The sequence below is a fragment of the Dicentrarchus labrax genome, unplaced genomic scaffold (genome assembly GCF_905237075.1).
Source record: "Dicentrarchus labrax unplaced genomic scaffold, dlabrax2021, whole genome shotgun sequence".
In the NCBI taxonomy this organism is placed as follows: Eukaryota; Metazoa; Chordata; class Actinopteri; family Moronidae; genus Dicentrarchus; species Dicentrarchus labrax.
The window spans coordinates 27000040-27018148 of NW_026136721.1; the positions used below are offsets into that span (position 1 = coordinate 27000040).

General features: G+C 38.0%; 1 protein-coding gene across 8 annotated transcripts in view; it reads right to left on the reverse strand.

The window, feature by feature from the left end:
- Positions 1–1129: 1129 nt before the first annotated feature.
- The window catches only part of inpp4b (inositol polyphosphate-4-phosphatase type II B), a 127146-nt gene continuing 110166 nt past the window's right edge, over positions 1130–18109 (reverse strand). For 7 of the 8 annotated variants that reach the window (XM_051386711.1, XM_051386713.1, XM_051386714.1 and 4 more), the window contains 8 exons: positions 14067–14239; positions 13288–13411; positions 12388–12514; positions 10666–10806; positions 10058–10155; positions 9542–9654; positions 8881–9035; positions 5371–5561 (listed from right to left, as the gene is read on the reverse strand). In XM_051386711.1, coding sequence (XP_051242671.1) covers positions 5387–5561; positions 8881–9035; positions 9542–9654; positions 10058–10155; positions 10666–10806; positions 12388–12514; positions 13288–13411; positions 14067–14239 — 1106 coding nt within the window. In that variant the 3' untranslated portion in view covers positions 5371–5386. Of the gene's footprint in view, positions 2175–5370; positions 5562–8880; positions 9036–9541; positions 9655–10057; positions 10156–10665; positions 10807–12387; positions 12515–13287; positions 13412–14066; positions 14240–18109 lie in introns of those variants that run through there. The other variant, XM_051386712.1, reaches the window with a different exon arrangement.

An 18109-nucleotide genomic window follows, 5' to 3' on the forward strand; every position in this document is an offset into this window, starting at 1 on the left:
TCAGGTCAGATTTTCTATTTCTGTTAATGTGCATCTACCAGGTTGGAAGCATTCTCCTGTATCGCAATAGTGATCTAGATGACTCATGGGAAAATGGTGATAATGATCGAGGTGTGGATTCGTCTTTGATTTAGGGGAAGACTTTTCAATAGCCTCTGTCACATCAGATTAATGTGGCAACAATTTGCTGTAATGAGGACAATGAGGGTGCTGAAAATCTTTTTCTATGTTCTAAATGTGTGTTCATGGGTGTCTTGTGTTGTAACTAGATACAGACAGAGACAGAGCTTAGTCAATGAGTTGTGTTAGCCTGGTGAGCAAACTGTCAGTATCACCACCTCATAAGTGGTTTCTTTAATCATTTACTAGTTGGGGGGGGATTATTTGAACATACTGAGAAAACAAATCAATGGCAAAGAACTGAGACTTCAGGAGTGGTTTGAAAAGTTTTTTTATTTTTTATGTTTTGATGCATTTTAAAGGTCCAGTGTGTATTCATAGGTATGTTTTCGTTAGTATATAATCACCTGACAATAAGAATTGTTGTGTTTACGTTCCCTTAGAATGAACCGTTTTTATCTACTGACGCTGCAGGACCTCTTATACCAAAGCTGCCATGTTGAAACACCATGTTTCTACAGTAGCTTAGAACTGACAAAACAAACAATGGCTCTAGATTTTTGAGTGTCACGGCCACTGTAGTTTCTCCTACACCCTTGGAAGGCTGAGCTGTATTCGAATAGTTGCAATCTGCAACTTCACTGCTAGATCCCACTAAATCCAAAACACTAATCCTTAAAACATTTTTTTATTGCGGTGCCCGTTGGAATCCAACATTCCTGCTGTGAATCGAAGGTGACAATAGATGCTGTTCACCATGAAAGAGCAAGTGACACATTTTTCAGGGCCTCCTTTTAAGACTACAGTCTGTAAGTAGTCTCTCTGAGTGCTTTACTTGGAAGTTGTTTTGACCTGAATATATTTAATGTTTTTAATACAACGCCTGTATTCAATTATGACTCATTTAACTGTAGTAGTTCAATTGTTCAATTAAATGCACAACTATGGAATTCAGTGTTAACAGTATGCAAAACATACATACATATAGCATTATACAATCACAAATATCCACATTAAACCATTATTTTATTTTATTATTATTCATTTATTTATATTTATTCAAATAGCCAGTTGTAAATAAGTCTATGACACAACAAATACATTTCAAACATGCATTTAAGTCCAAGGTATCAACCCTTAGAAAATAAAATAATCTTTGAATATAAAAATAAATAATGCAATTTCTTATATAGCATTCAGAAATGATGGTCCAATAGCCTCATCTTGTTCCAACACCCACCTATACTTCATGTGGTTACACTGGCTGTACCTTGAGATATAAAAAGGGAAAAAAGCTCAGGTGCAACCATTACGAGAATGGGATGAGTTATCAAAATAAGCTTTAAAATACTGGTATGTAACTTACATCCATGAGGACAGTTCAGTCAAAATTAATGAGACTACACATCTGCAACAGTCAAAAACAGTATAAGGAAAGTTTGGACCAGGATATGTGATACCATAATAATGTACAGATCAAATGCTCATGAACTGCACAAAATGATGAACTCCTAGAAGCAGGAGGGAACTTTTGGGTATGAATCTTCATCTTGTACAGCTCTGTATATCCAAACATGTAATGAGACTATAAACTGTTTGTTTCTAAAGCATTGGGAAGACCACAAAAAACACTGTGGCACAGAAGTTTATCCAATGTATTTTCCCACTCTTCAGCACTGCTTAAGCCATGAAAAAGGCAAATATAGAAAGTGCATTAACTTGACAAATAACACATTTGGCAAATCCAGCTTGGGATACAATAAACACATACACTGCCCCCTTACATAACAGAGTAACCAAAAACTAAACAAAGAATTGTCTTAAAAAGAAAGAAACATTTTACATCCTCACTATTTTGTCAAAGCTCTCATATTTACTACTTACACACAATGACTTTTTTGATAGTACATTACTTGTGTCCTCAAGAGTCAACTTTGCCGTAAGTCCCCTCTGGTGGTCGGTAGCACTTGGGGAAGGCCATCAGCTGCAAGATGTTGAAGGCATATTTCCTGCATCTAATATTCTTTTGAACGTTCTCAATCCGACATCCTTCTCTGGTGATCAAATAAAGAGGGTGAAGAGGAATGAGGGAAGAAAAGAAAGGAAAACAAAAAAAGGAAGCATGAATGAGTTTCTGAATTATGTGAGAAGCCTTTAAAACCGGCTTCTCACCAAAAATACAAGTGAATTCTCTCTAAACAAAATGACTTGCCAAAATACTAATTTGTGTTCTTACTGAATAAAATAATTGATTGTTTAATTTGAACAGCTAGGTTGATAACATGCTGAAATGCTGAAAAATAAAATTGCATTCAGTTTTATTTCAGTAGAAGTATGAAGGTGTTAGGATCAAAATATACTTAAAGTACCAAAAAAGTACTCATTATGCAGAATATAATAATATATATTATATTATTGTATTATAATTATTGATGTGTTTATCACTTTAATGTTGCAGCTGGTAAAGGTGGAGCTCATTTTAACTACTTTATATACCGCTGGGAAGCTCAGTCTATAATAATATATCATAATTTATTAGTTGATTTATATTTTGTATTAATCTAAATCTGCAAAGTAACTAGTAACTAAAGTTGTAAAATAACTGTAGTGGAGTAAAAACTATATTTTCCTCTGAGTTGTGGTAGAGTCGAATTATGAAATAACAGAAAATGGAAACAGTCAAGTAAAGTACCTCACAATTGTACTGAAGGGCATAGTTTTTGTGGGGTTAAATGTACGGTGAATTACGCTATAGATCAGCTGTTTGGATTGGACTCACATTTATGCAAGAAAAAACCAACATAAGAAAATAGAAATGAGGGATTATGACAGAGATGAGGAAATGCTGTTTACCTTGGAGAACCAGAGTATAAGAACTTTTGCAGATGGATACTGAACGGGCTGAGGAAACATAGTACCAAAGGAAGAGCTATTTGATGTGAAAGTAAAGCGGTGAAAATGTTCCTAACACAGTGCACCCTGTATTACCTTCACCTTGCCATCACCAGGACAGACCTCTTAATTAGCCAAAATAAACTGTTCTATTCCAACACCCAGTGGAACAGTTCCTGTTCGAGCATCTTGTAATTTTTAAAATCTAAAAATATTCACATTTTGATTTAAAATTAGAACACTTTGGTATTATAATGAGAGGAACGGCCTTCAATGCCAATCACAAACCTTTCAAATCTTTCAGCCAAGACCTGGCTTTTTTATTCAGGTTTAAGTACCTTAAAGTGCCTTGATCCTTGTTTTATGAAATCCTTTGGGCTGATTTTAGAAATAACTTAGTGTTGATCAAAATGCAATCCAACACAAAACCTCCACCACAACTATGATCAAATGCCTAAGGCATGAATCAGCTCATCTGAGACTCAGTCCTAACAAATAAGAAACAAATGTCACAGATTATGGTTTTTGCTGTAGGTCCGTACTGTCTTTATTGGATTACACTGTGTTAAAGCATTAAAACAGCCTATAAAAGAACACAGGGTAAAGTAGTTAGATGTAGGACCACCTGAATTTTGGGATGCCATTGCATTTGATTGGACTGTGAGATGTTTTTGCCAAGTTGGAACTGGCAATACATACAGTAACAGGACTTGTTCTTTCACTCAAATCATCAACCAAGGTATACAGTTGTCCATTCATTACTGGTAAAAGTGGAACACTTTGAAAGTTACTGAAATATGTTTGTATAGGATAGTGGAAATCTCAGTGGTGGGGGTTTAGAAATATTAAATATGTTTCTATGTGGGAGTGGAATATTTACTTTCATCCTTAATTTATTTACTGGGTTTTCTGGATCAGAGCTACACAAGGTTCTTTGTATTTTACTTTTACTTTGCATGTGCTGACACAAAAGACTGGGTTTAAAAACAAATCCAGACATGCAAGTTGCTGAAGTTGACTACTCAATACAATAATGTTGCAAAATGAGCTAAAAGCTAATCTTAGTTTGACTGCATGATGTATCTTGCTAGTTATAATTAGCACGTTCAGCAGTTTTAAGTGTCCCCTGGAAACATTTGCTGTTGTGTACAATTTGCAGCATAGGTATGTGAAAATCTGAAAAGAGCTACAATCACACTGCTATACTGAGCACACCATAGTAAATAAGTTGTGACTTTTAACAGTTAAGAGTTAGAGACAGAGAGACAGAAAAAAGAATTGCAAAAGAAGACAGTGTGGGATTGTCCCCTGAAACAGCAAAGTTGGAAAGAAGGAAAAGCTCTGAAGGCCTACATACCTATTGTTTGGTGTAAATAAAATGAGCTCTGTCAGAACAGTGCTAAATACCAAAGTGGTTAATTCCTTCTCAATTAATAATACAATTGCTGTTTTAGGCACACTGAAATGTGCATCTCAGCTGTATTTCAGAAAATGAGTTGTGATATGTTTCCGCAAAACCCATGAACCCTTTACTAATGGACCATATAGTGCCATACGCGTAATCCAGATCTAAACGTGTGTACTGTACATGTTTTACGTGCCACTGCAAAAAGATCTTTAAAAAACGAATCAGTTTCACAGATAACTTCTGCTAGTTAACTCCACATTTTATGTACAGCATCGACTGTTTTATATGATGCTAGATGTTAAAGGATAAGGCTGGCAATATTCTATATAATTCTCAGCAAATCATATGAAAAGAGCGAAAGGAACAATGAACTGATCCTAATAACATATTTTTTATTATATATATATATATATTATATATTTTTTGTGTATTTGAATTATAGCTTACTTTTCTGTGCCACACTATTGCACTGGGTGACACGATATTTGATTATGATGAACATGTAGATTGAGGTTGATAGAAAGCCACTCGCACTAAATTAGTAAGGATAGCCAACGTTTTTTTTCTCCTTCTGTCCATCTTTTTGTGCCAATTACATTGATAAATTACTTATTGGCTTTTTGTTCACTGGATTTTTGTTGGACTTGCAGTGGCATGTTGAGTGTTGCTGTGTTGGCTCTCTATTGCTGTCTCTCCTCTGGCCCTGACATGCAGAGCTCAGAATGGAGAGGCGGACAGCGGTGAAAGTTGACAATGGCTTTGCGAGTAAAGACAGCTGTGTGACAGCTGATATAGTACTAAAGATCGGATCAATGAAGCCTGATGTAGCCTGTACCGATAAGTAAAAAAATGCCTCGATCGCCCCGTTATACAGATAAGTCAATCACATAACACTACTGCCACTCTAAACAGAAGAACCAGCAAACACAGAATAAAGAATTGAGCAGAAATGGCATTGTCAGCAATTTATTGATATTTTGCAAGCAGAAAAACAAGACTTAAAATGAGCCACACAACCAGTAAGTGGGAGCTAACGAGCAGCAGGGCAATGGGGTAAAAGTGTCGTGATGCTGGTTTGTTCTCTGTCAACGCGCCAGCCTCAGGGTCCTCCCACTGCCCAATGTCTCCCTGGGTCAGCCGACTGCAGGGGTGCCCATCAGAGTGAAACAGAATGAACAGAGATAGATCAATACACTGTGGTGTTAGTACAGCTAAGATGCTGTCTAAGAGGCACTTCTGGCACAGTTTGACCACTTGAGAGCCAAAAAAGGCTGTTACCAGAAGGCCCACTCAGACACATTAGTACAGACTTTGCCTTAAAAAGCCACAGCCACAAACAACCACAAATGTGAGAAACATGCTCACGGAAAGCTGAGATGGCAGAGGATGGAGGAGGAGGAGGCATGCAAAATGATGCAAAAACAAAAAGCTTGATGTAGAATGTGTTTTCATTACATCCGGCTTCATCTAGTGCAGCCTAGAGCAGAGGGCTCATGTTCAAAGTAGTGGTTTAACAGGTTTTTGTTAAACATCTGTTTTTAAGTTTGATTTACTCTATTGATTTCTTTTAGGATAGCATTTCACTTTCATTCACACTTTTTGACAGATGTGGCTCGCTGTCAGCAGTACAGTAAACATCTCTATCAAAGAGTGAATCTGCTTTCTTTTCATTGCCAGAGTCCCTGTAAGAAACCCACAACAGTTTGTAGGACCTTTAGGCGTGTGTGTAAGACAAACAAGCACATGCCTGGAGGTTTTAGATGAGTCACAGAAACAACACAGATGAAATACTTGATTAGTTAGACCAACAAGGATAGACTGACTAAGAGACACTATGTACTAAATCTGTGTGCTGTTGTTGCATGTCGAGACCAGAAAATTATATAAATGACAAACTTCCTAATATCAAACTTTATATCACATACTGTAAAACACAGCTGTAAAACTATATTGTAGTAGGTTCACAACCGGCCACAATTGGAAAAAACTAAATGGAGCTGCGGCGAGTCAACTGGTCCAGCCTGTCTTTTCACTGTCATTAAAGCCTTCCGCATTCCTATTCAAAACAAATAACAAACCTAATTTGTGAAATCAATTAATGGACAAATGTGAGATACAAATCCTCTGCCTCTTTTCACGACAACAGACAGAATTACCTTAAATACCCACTGAAGTTGCTGTACATATTATATAGGAAAAATGTAACTTTCCATCTAAAAGGCAAACAAGCAGCTTTCTTAAACATCACTGACTCAGCAGGGAACTGGAAATCAAATATATTATTTACTAAAGTGATGACGTAAAATAGCACTGATATTGTCAACCACACAGGTGTGACCTGACAAACCCGACCGACGGCGTCTTTAATCAGGTTAAATGCACTAATTATGCACTATATTAGTGATAAAAAAACAAAAAAACATGTGCCATACAAAACCAGTAATGTCTTATTAATTTAGTGCTTATATATTAAATTCAGATTAATTCCAACATAAAAATATTGGAGTGGCGAGGAAACACAACAGAGTATAATGTTCATATTTGCCACTTAAGAAGTGTGTTAAGATTTTCCTCCTTTTAGGTAGCACTTATTAGCATCCCCTAATTACCCTCTCTCACTTCACCTCAGTTCAACACTGAATTAAAGTTAAATTTGTCTTCTTCAAGACTAATCAATCTACTAAGTATGGAGGTTTAATTAGAACCACAGCCTTAGTTATTTAGAACTAAATAGAAGAGCTTACAGTGTTTAATCTGATTTTAGTCGCTGTTCTCAAGGAGCGTGCTGGTGTCAGAGGTGAAGACAATGCAGACGGTCAAAGAGAATCACTTCACTGTGCCTGGAGGATATCACTGCAGTGTACTCTCACAGCTAAAATGCAGCTTCCTTTTATCCTTTTACTCTAGATCCTAACACTGATCTCCCACCATTACGCATTTATAAAAACCCAGACGTTTTAATACATCTTAATGTGAAATCAATGACAAAATAAAACCCAATGCACACATTTCTGAAAAGATTATAAAGCTATGGATGCTAATACAGTCATCTTAGAAGTATAGTTTTCTACTGTAGGTACTGTATAAACACCGAACTACTGTTTGAATGCAGCTCCTCCAGTAAGACAGTGAATTACTGTTGCACTTTTGTTTCAACCCCCTATGGGAGCAATATGACATATATTCAAAAATGTCAGACATCAGGAAGTGATAATAATCTGCCACACACATACATTTTTGTTTTGTTTTGGTGTGACAATATCCTCATTACATTCTGCCTAATGTTAGGTAGGTGTGCTCAAGGCTAGTTACATGCTTGCCAGCTGTAATTCTTTTGGCAAATAAAGCACAGGTTTGAGTTGCTTACTGTGCTGTGCATTGTACATGGATACGTTTTAAACAAGAGCTCTTTTTTTCAAATAACCACAATGACAGAAAAGGAGGAGTGGAAGAGTTCTGCGTGGTCCTAACATCTAGCATCTGTAGAATATGTTGAGAGATTGACTTGTGGCCATTCATCTAACACAGCTACCATCAGCTATGCAGATCATTACCAGACATTTCAGATATGCACTTCACCAGCGGCTTTATAAAGGTTCTTTAATTAGAACTTAGACTGATTCAGATGTTTATCCTGCTGGCAAACACAAACACCAAAGGCAGCAGCATTCCTGCAGCACTGATAGGAACATGCATGGTTGCCTTTGAATGTGTGAGGGAAGGTGGTGATGTTGATGGGAACACATGATGATGTCTATACGGGCACATCTTTAACAGTGATAAGCAGGGAGTAAGCGAAATGTATTTGATGTGTGCAAATGAACGTCAGCTTTTTCACACATAACAATAATAATATTAATGTGGGTGCAAGTTATGACTTTAACCAGACTTTTTTAACACTTTTGTTTAAGTATAACAACTGCTAAGACTTCAGATATATTGATTAAAGAGTCAGTTTACCAAATTTTCACTAGTAGTATAAAGCTGATAGTTTTGGTTTTAGGAACTGAGATTTTGAGGTACGCTCACTAAAAACTCACTAATAACCCAAATACAGTCTAGGTGAATTGTATTGTGTTTGTGTTGTGTTAGTTGGTTACTCTGGATTACCCACAGAGCTCTAGTCAGTTGATTTTTCTTAAATTTGATTTCTTTTGTAGAAAGTAGTTCCAGTTAAAATAGCTAGGGAGGTCTGTGGATTATCCAGAGTAACCACCATATAGTTTTGAGCCCCCATTACATTGGGGTTGAGGCAGAAATCTCAGAGATGGATCTCTGATCTCTTTATCTGAGGAAATAAAACCAAAACTATCACACAGCTACATACTACTTAATCAAAATAAGAAACTATCTTCAAGTTATTTGGATGACTGACCTTTTAAATGCAGCATGTTTGAGATTGGTTGGAACAATAACTTGCACCCATAATAGTTTTATACTTTCTTTTATTACTGTCTTACCTCCGCATACAGTCCAGAGCACGGATGAAGAAATCCTTGCTGAGCTGGTGTTCATCACGTAGGAGGGCACACTGCTCTAATGTGACAGACATGGATGTCCGGTCTTTGGCACTTTTACAGCTGGTAAACCTGATGCCATTTAACCTTCGGCAGATCTGAATGGAAAAAAAACAAATACAATACATGCATCAGTAATGCGAACTGATGTCTTTGTCAGTAAAAGACATTCATGATCCATAGAGGATGAATTATAATATCTTTGGTGATATTCCAACTAAAAACTATTTTTTTTCATTAGTCACATTATTCCATCTGAACAGCAGCACAGAGCCACTAAGATGGCTGTAGATCCATCTTGTTTAAACAGATTCTTGCAGTGGATCACAAGCACTGTAAGAACATGTATAACCGTTCACTGAAAGAGATTTAATTTCAGGTTGAATGTCAATGTTTATTAAATATCATCTTAAGTCAATCTATCATGCCCAGGCAGTTACATTTCGCTTGGCTCATTACTCCCATTGAAGCCCATGAAATATCAATATGCCAGTATTGTCAGTATCTACAGTTACCATGGTTATGCAAGACAATGTTTATTTGGTTCAGAGAAATCTGTCTTACTTGACAAGGACAAAAAGTTACAAAAACAACTACTGCTCACCGTTCCAGCAATCCATAGTATCTCCACATTCTTTCTCTTCTTTGTGACTACATTCTGGCCCAGGGTTTCAAGTAATTCCTTTATGTCAGTCTGTGTCTGAAAACACGGTAGACCTGTTCATAGAAAATACAAAATGCATTGCCAGTAAGTGGTTCTGTTTCCTGTGCAGCTGTTGTGAAAATGTAAGGACAGGCTGCCACTCAAGGCTAAATGCAGGTTCTGTTGGTAGCAGACTAAATAAAAAACAATTTGCTTCATACTTCCCACACTTTTTTCTCACTGTTTTAAAAGACTAAATTCCAAGACCCACCTTTTAAACGATAAAGTGGCAATGTATAAATTGTGTTAAACTCATAAGATCAATACATATTACAATATATTTTTGGCTAATGCTCTTTTCTCCACATCTTTATAACTTCACATAAGAGTTGCTTTGCTGCAGCAGTGGGACCTGGAAAGGTTTACAAAGATAAAGAGTATTTCTCTTTGGTAAAATAAATGAAAATGTGCACTTACATTCTAGTGGCACCTTTTCACTTAATGATTTGTAATAGGCTTCTAACATCTCAAAGTTCCTCTGGTTTATTCTTTCTTGTAGAGAGATATCTCCAAACCTGAGAAGATGACAGAGAGAATAAAGTCAATTATGGCAGAGCATCACCAAGACGCTAAACACTAATCTTTTTTTTAACTGTTTATCAGTGGATGTAACAATAATGCAGAGCAGTGAATGCTGCATTCAGCTGAAAAACAACGTGGTAAAACATGAAAATAATTGCTTTGGTAGGATTTTGCTTTTTGCTTTTAGAGAAAACATCTTAAACCAATTAACATACATAAAGGCAATATAGTTACAACCGTTTTCTGCCTATGAGGGAGAGTGAGTGTGGCAGAGTTTTGAATGCCTCGTGCACAGAAGATTATTCTAATTTAATTAATGATTAATGATATAATGGATGCCCTTTGTAAGAATAAAGAATAAAGAACAAGACATGCACAACACTAGTACTTCATATTGATAACCTTAAGACCACACTGGCCTAGGTTAACACGTTCACACAACTTTGTTCTTAAGTGCGACAGATTGGAAGTTCTTCACAGTGAACAAAGAGTATCTGCAGTACCTCTCAGCTATAGTTTGCTGTTCGTTGATGCCCACGTTAAACAGCACCGGGAAAACTCGAAGAGGCTTGCCCTCCTTGATTTCCTCTGGCAAGGTCTGGAAAACCAGTCGTGGTAATGGCACTTCTACAGTGAAGTGGTCTCTGAATGCAGGGAGAGAAAAAAAGAAAGAAAGAAATGGAAGCCAGCAGAGATAAAGTGATATAACAGAAATTCTATATGTTTTGCAATTCTTTAGAATTTGATATGTTTGGGAAATTGTACAATTTGACACACAAGACAGGCCTGAGCAAGCTTTTAAAAAGAGAGACTGACGGTCTTAATGCATGAGTGTAAGAGAGTGTAAGCGTGTGAGACAGACAGCCTTACAGATATGCATGGAGGGGGGAGGGGGTGGAGCAAGAGGAGTGTAACATTTTATTACAGTTGGCATAACGTGTACAGCAACCAGCTCAAACAACCTGGCTTGACCTTGTTGTGGCAAATGTCCTAGAAGTGAGCTTCTGCTTTATTGCAGGCAGGGGGAGGGTATTTATGAACGATGACTTCAGCACTCCACCCTGCCATGGCAAACTACTACAGCGGGGACCCTTGGCATACTATTACACAGGATTTTTTCCATTGTGCAGGTCACTTGGGGTTTGTTTGGTCCAAACAGTGTATACCACAAAGAACCCCAGTAGCAAGCATTGTTATAATTGTTATAATTATGGTCGGAGAGCAGATAATAAAGATAGCACAAAACAGAGCAGACATCCTACTAGATTAGTCAATATCACTTCTGGTGTTTTACAGTCAGGACTGTACACTGAATATGATACACTATAAACAGCTTAACACCTCTGCATTAATATTTGATCTGGAATCTCTTAAAACACTGCAGTAGAAATATTAAAGTGGGCTTCTGTCTGTGTGAAAGTGCAGACATGGACTAGGAGGGGTCAGAGGAAATGGCTGCAGCTCCGTACAGTAAACAGTAAACTGTAAACAGTAAACTGTGCAGATTGTAAGTACCCACTGATCAGAGTACTTGAGCACCAGCAGGTAACAGTTAGTATAAAGGTCTTACACTAGACTGATTTATTGACAGGAATGTAGATTAAAAACCCCAAAAACGGGCACACTGTTAATCTCTTGTCTTGAACTAATTTTATGGATAATATTTCAGTCCTCAGAGCTTCTTTGGGTAAAATATTTATGTATTCATATGTTCAGATGGGCTTTTTTCTTTTTTTCACAGTAAGAAAGAACCAGGAAATTACACAGCAGTAGTAGTAACACAGTAGTTTGGTAGTGTTTACAAATGGAATTTGACTAAAACATGGTTACTTTTGTACAAGGTTACTTGAAATTCATTCAAAGTGTACCAAATGAACACTGTCTCCACTCCCTATTATTTGTACTAAATTGCACAGCCCATTTCCCTCAGAAACTGCAATTACATGTCATGCCCTTTTTTAAAAATAAAGAATCTATAGGAGAAGTAAAATAAAATGTTAATTTCAAATCTTAAAATGAAAAGATTTCAATTCAGTCAGCTGGGTGTGTTGGCGACTGGCCAACAACAGACCATTATCTATACTTGTTCCTTATAATGTACTGAACAATGCTACAATAGGTTGTAGTACACAACAGCTTTGTCTTTGCCATTATCACATAAAGAGGCCCACTCAAATGCAGTGTTAAAGCAAAGAAAAAGCAAAGAGAAGGAGATAATGTCTCACCGTCGGCCACACACTAAAGGTTGGAGGTCGCTGAGGTCATCTGTCTTGGCCTCTGTGATCTGGAACACGACTCTCTGCAGGTCTGAGATCCCAACCTCCATGTCCTCCAGCATCCCAATCTCTTCACCTTAAACGGTTTAATAAAACAAAATTAGTAGTGATTGGATTCTTGCTCTCCGTGCATCTTTTTAGTTTCTCAAATCGAGGCGAGTTCGGCTCAAATTGTAAAATTTAACTGGATGATGGAACATGGATCCTAAAAATGGGTCAAGGTATTAGCCGTGTTTCAGCAGTTAATTTTGCTGACTAGTCCGTTCTTTGAGGGCTGTACCATGAGCTTTGGCAAACCAGCATTAATGAGAGCTTTAAAGGCATACTATGCAGTTTTCCGGTTTTGTCAAACAGCTACCCCTAGAGTCGCTGCCGAGTACTTGTATTTAACGTTAACTGTCGTAAATACCACTCACCAGAGCCGTCTCTATATACGGCTCTGCGTCTCTGCACTCACGGCCTGATCCCCTCAGGCCTCCGGGATGATTCGCTGTACTACGAGTTTGTTTACCATCGAAATGACTTCGAAGCTGTTATATTAAGGTAAAAATCTTGCATAGTGTGCCTTTAATCATGGTGGAACAGGTAACTAGAATAGGTATGCTCATATCTTACATGGCCCTTAATCCAGTGTCCCGGAAAAATGTTGTGTAAAACATAAAGCAATAAAAGGCCATGTAATATGCCAAAAAAAAACCAGTGAGTCATCAGTCAGCTACATTTTGGCTCACCTAAACCAAACCACTATGCCGGGTTTTTTCCTTTCTAGAAACCAAATAAAAGTGTTCAATCTGTGTTCAGAGGTTTTGAAGTTGCCAATTGTGATTTTACTCTTCCAGATTTACTCACTGTATGTGCTGAGAAGGCTCTCAAACTGGGCCACCAGGCCAACCAGGTGGAGCTGCCTCAGGAAGCCTTTGTCCTGCATTCCTGCGTACAGCCTCATCACGAAACCGCAGGCTAAGGCTGCCAGCTGTTAATACACACACACACACACACACACACACACACACACACACACATACACACACACACACACACACACACACACACACACACACACACACACACACACACACACATTTTAGCAACATCTTCTATAAGCTGTCCTCTGCAAAAACAGCTAAGCAGCCACAAACCATATGAAGCTAAAACAGGGAGCCCAGAATATGCAGGTTCTGAAATAGTTCAGCTGCAATACAAGGGGATGTTCAGCTGCAGCCTCACAGCTGTATTCGGACCACAACATTTGAGTTGTAATTCTCCCTTGATAGTTATTTGATTTAAGATTGTAGTTTAACTTAAATATTTTCTGCGTCACACACATTATATTTTGGTGTATAGATACCCAATCTGTCAAATGAATAGACGCTGTTGTATTAAACTTCTATAGAACAATTATGGCCTATTGCTTTAAAAAAAAAAAAAAAAAAAGCTTTGGACTTTGGACCACAAAGGGCAATTAGATAGCAAACTGCTTTACCGGTCAGCGTGTCAAGTATTGTGTTGACATCTGCATTACAAAGTGAAATCTATAAGTGGTTTTGTGAACACAGGGTATGTACAAGACAGGTAAATTCCTGAGGACTTCTACAAGAGTTGTTTATCCTTTCAGTGTGGCCACCTACTGCCTGACTGAAGACCACATCTCGCCTCTGTTGGAGGAGAAAGCCTTGTGGAATGCTACAGGCTGCCTCCTGCAGGAGCACAAAGGTCATGGCTTTCTTCGCCTTCTCCACCACCTCCATCACACACTCCTTTAACCTGGTCACTGGAGGACGCAGCTGCTCCCGCCAGTCGCCTGAAGAGAAAGTTGGAATGGTAACAGAGAGGAAGAGGCAAAGATGGAATGATAATTATGGTGCGGTTGTAGATAAAAATATGCCTTAAGGCTTATGTTGTCAGAAACAACACACATCTGTGAAGTGAAACCAGTTCAGCCATTCGTGTTTCCTGAAAATGGGGAGGAATTACAGTAAATGGTCAGCTGATAAGAGACTCACATACAAAAACATGACATATAAATATTTGTGTGAACATGAAATAAAACTGATATATACAGTACGGCACAGTATTTATTTTCTTGTTAAGCACAGCAAATAATGGTAAATGATTGGCCAATGCATTTTTAATTCAGTAAATTTTACTGTACTATAAGGCAACACATTGGACCCTATTTAAATATATGTTGGCTCATAAATGTGGCACAGTGCAAAGTATAAAGGGCTGGGTGAAGTAGAAACATAGAATCGGAAGGTGTGGTTATAAGAATAAATATACTCTCAACCAGTCACATCACTGGTCTTATAGGTCTGAAACAGCTGTGCCAATCAGTGAAGTTTGACAACAATAACTCTACATTCCTTCAGGAAATCATATTGTTGTCTGGATAGTGGCATGATGTGAACACACAGCACCAGGAATCTGCAGCCAAAGGCAGATGGTGAGGGCTTTTCAACAGTTAATTAGTACAGTGACGAAATAAATAAATAATAAAAACAAGTACTTTGTTAAAGCTGTTCAATACTTTCAGTCCTAATTCTTCACTAAATTACATCCTAAATGATCACACTATTTATGTGACAGACCAGCCTTTGCACCATAATATGTTTTAGTAAAGAAACATCAAACAACATTTGTTAAAATAAAGTTGGAAAAGAGCCATCTGCAGGGGTTTAATGAACTGAAGGAGAAAGTTTTCATTCAGTATCACACGGCTGTGGATAACAGATACTGTTAGAATCACTCATTAATTCGTAGATCAGTTCAGACTGCTTTAATGCTGTTCCTGCTTTAACAACATTAAATATAATTCTGATTTAAACACATCTACTGTACTGGTTGGACAGTGTGAATTAAAACGGTCTGATGCCATTTTTATTCTGTACATTTGCCAAAAAGTCACCAAATTGGCAGTGTAATGACTTTTCACCAGGAACAGATCTGAGATATTTTTTGTCCATCTCGCTTTACACTGCCTCGTTTGAGAGAAACCTCCCACCTGTGCACCATGCGTTCTCTGTCAGGAAATTACTACTTGTAAGAAGGCCCCTAAAATGTACTGCCAAATATCTCACACTGTACCAAAGCTCATTAAAGACATTATGTAATTGCCTCTTTACTTTCTTAATGCGGTGTAATTTCTGTTGAAAAAGGATGTTGGAGTGGAACATAACACTGAAAAAGATTACTCTAAAGTAAAAGCCCATGGCTCCATTTGAAAGTGAGCCAATTGTTAGGTTGTCGCAAGATTGGAGAAACTATTTATACAATACTTTCAAGTATTTCAACTTCTCTCGTCACTTGATAACTAGTTTTTCACGCACACAGTTGCAACATGTGGAGTTTATGTGTTACAACTGACTAAGGTTGATGGGAAGCTTACTGGTTTTTATAGATTATTGATCATTATCACATTCTATTTGTATATTTTTACACTTAAAGGGCCAGTGGGTAACATTTAGGAAGATCTATTGGCATGTTTTTATTAAAGCATTTGAATAGAGGAATTGTTATGTTGGCTCACTGGCTCTAGACAGGAACGTTTGCGTTTGTTCATGTGTTTTGTGGCCACTGTAGTTTCTACTTCACACTTGGAAGGGGAGGCTGGAGGCGTGAAGGCGTGGGAGTTGCCATCTGCAATTACACTGCTAAATGCCCCTATATTGTACACACTGGACGTTAAACACAAATAAATGTTAAAATCTTGAAATCAAACCAAAAGTAGTTCAGTTACTTGGACTTAATTAGTTGAGCTTTCCATGTACAACCTGCAGAAGTAGCCCTGGCTGGGAACCACTGACTATGTACTGTATACTAATTGTCATAATACACTGATTTATTTGCTATTTTAAAAAAAAAGAAACTTTTGCAGCCGTGATTTCCTTTGTGTATTCCATTGTTAGATAATACTGTATACCCACAGCACAATCAGAGATGAAACAGATGCAGTATGCATACTTACTTTCTTGTGTATACTTCATTTTATCACACTAGATACTAAAACCCTGCTTAGAAACAGTATGTTAAATGTATGACACAGCTCTAGTGGTATTTCATGGATGCATTTCCATCAAAAACAAGTTTATGATCTCCTCACTAGCCAACAGAGGGCAGTGTTGGTTAAGTAATGTACAAAATGAGTTTTTTTAACCATGCATTTTGTTTAGCTTCATCATTTTAAAAAAGTTATTTTGGGGAAGTGAGGATCAGAATGAACAGACACACACACAAGCACGTTTGGATACGGCCAAGAATGTATAGCACATCAGCCTTGCCCTTGCCCTGTCAGAGAAATCATGTCTTATCTCATTCTGCAAATACCGCCTCTGCACAGAGGAGGAGGAAACAGAACTCCAGCTGTCATCTCTTCGCTAGCCCACCTGTCCAAACATCCAAACCCCACAACGCCTTGTCATCAAAAGTCTGGGCTTCACTGGTCTCCGTTAGGAGATAAAGCCGCTCTCATTATTCCGTCCATGTTTGTATTTAGACAGGCAGATGACCACTTGCTCTGAGCCTGTTCAGCATCTTAATAAAGGTGCTCGGGGGGGTTGAGCTTATCTTTCAGACTGAACACCGGGCGCCTTGTTCTTACCTGCCAGCTCACTTGGACAGACAGACACACACAGACACACATGTACATGCAGGCACAAAATGATACAAATGCACCACCGCTTGCACCGATGCCTGAATGTGCATTTGCCTGTGACAAACACACACACACACACACACACACACACACACACACACACACACACACACACACACTCTCGTTGTCGCCTGGTCAGACTAATGCCGCTGCTCTGTGTGCCAGTTGGCAGTTGTATCAGGCTGGGCACTTGTCTGGACACAAGCTTGAGGCAGGATTTCATTGGACGTAAGGGAAGACTGGGCAGCTTGCAGTCAACAGTGAATGGCTCTGCATATCAAATATTGCTTTCATCCACTTCTCTGGCAACGATTTAAGTTTCTCTTTTTCTAATGCTTAAACAACAGGGAGCCTCTAAGTTGGACCGCAGTCTTGTCTCACTTATTTCAATTGAGGCTTTTCCAATACACTGAAAGACATTGACTGCTCAGTGTTATTTCCCTCACAGTGAAAATGTATTTGATTCAGTTTATTAATATAATCTTTGGCCAAAAAGCTCTTTTCAAGTTAAAATTAGCTGCTGCTTTGTGATGGGGACAGGAAGGGAAATATCAGATAAGTCACAATACTATATTGCCAATGATAATGATGGAAAAGTTAAACCCAATTCGGCACTATACTACATAAAAAGTTAGCTATGATGCAGCACAGGACCTGTTTAAGTGAAGAGGAACAACAACCTCTAAAATGGGAAAATATTTGAGTGGTTTTGGCTTTTATAGACAAATAACATCAAACAGTTGATGTCTAAATCATCATTGAGTCTGGGTCTTTTTACACACAGTGGGTTGTCTACAGATAGCACAGAGTTTCATTTAATAGCTTGAATTAACACATATGAAGACATTTAATACCAATTTATCATACAGAAAGCTACAACTATAACAAAGAAACTACGCCTGTTGGGGCTGTTGTTGGATATTTTAGACCTTTGCTGGTAAGTATAAAGGGAGCAAGGTTTATCTAGAACAGTAAACTAAGTATATTTGATTTTTGGGTTCTGATTCTGCTGCTGAAGAA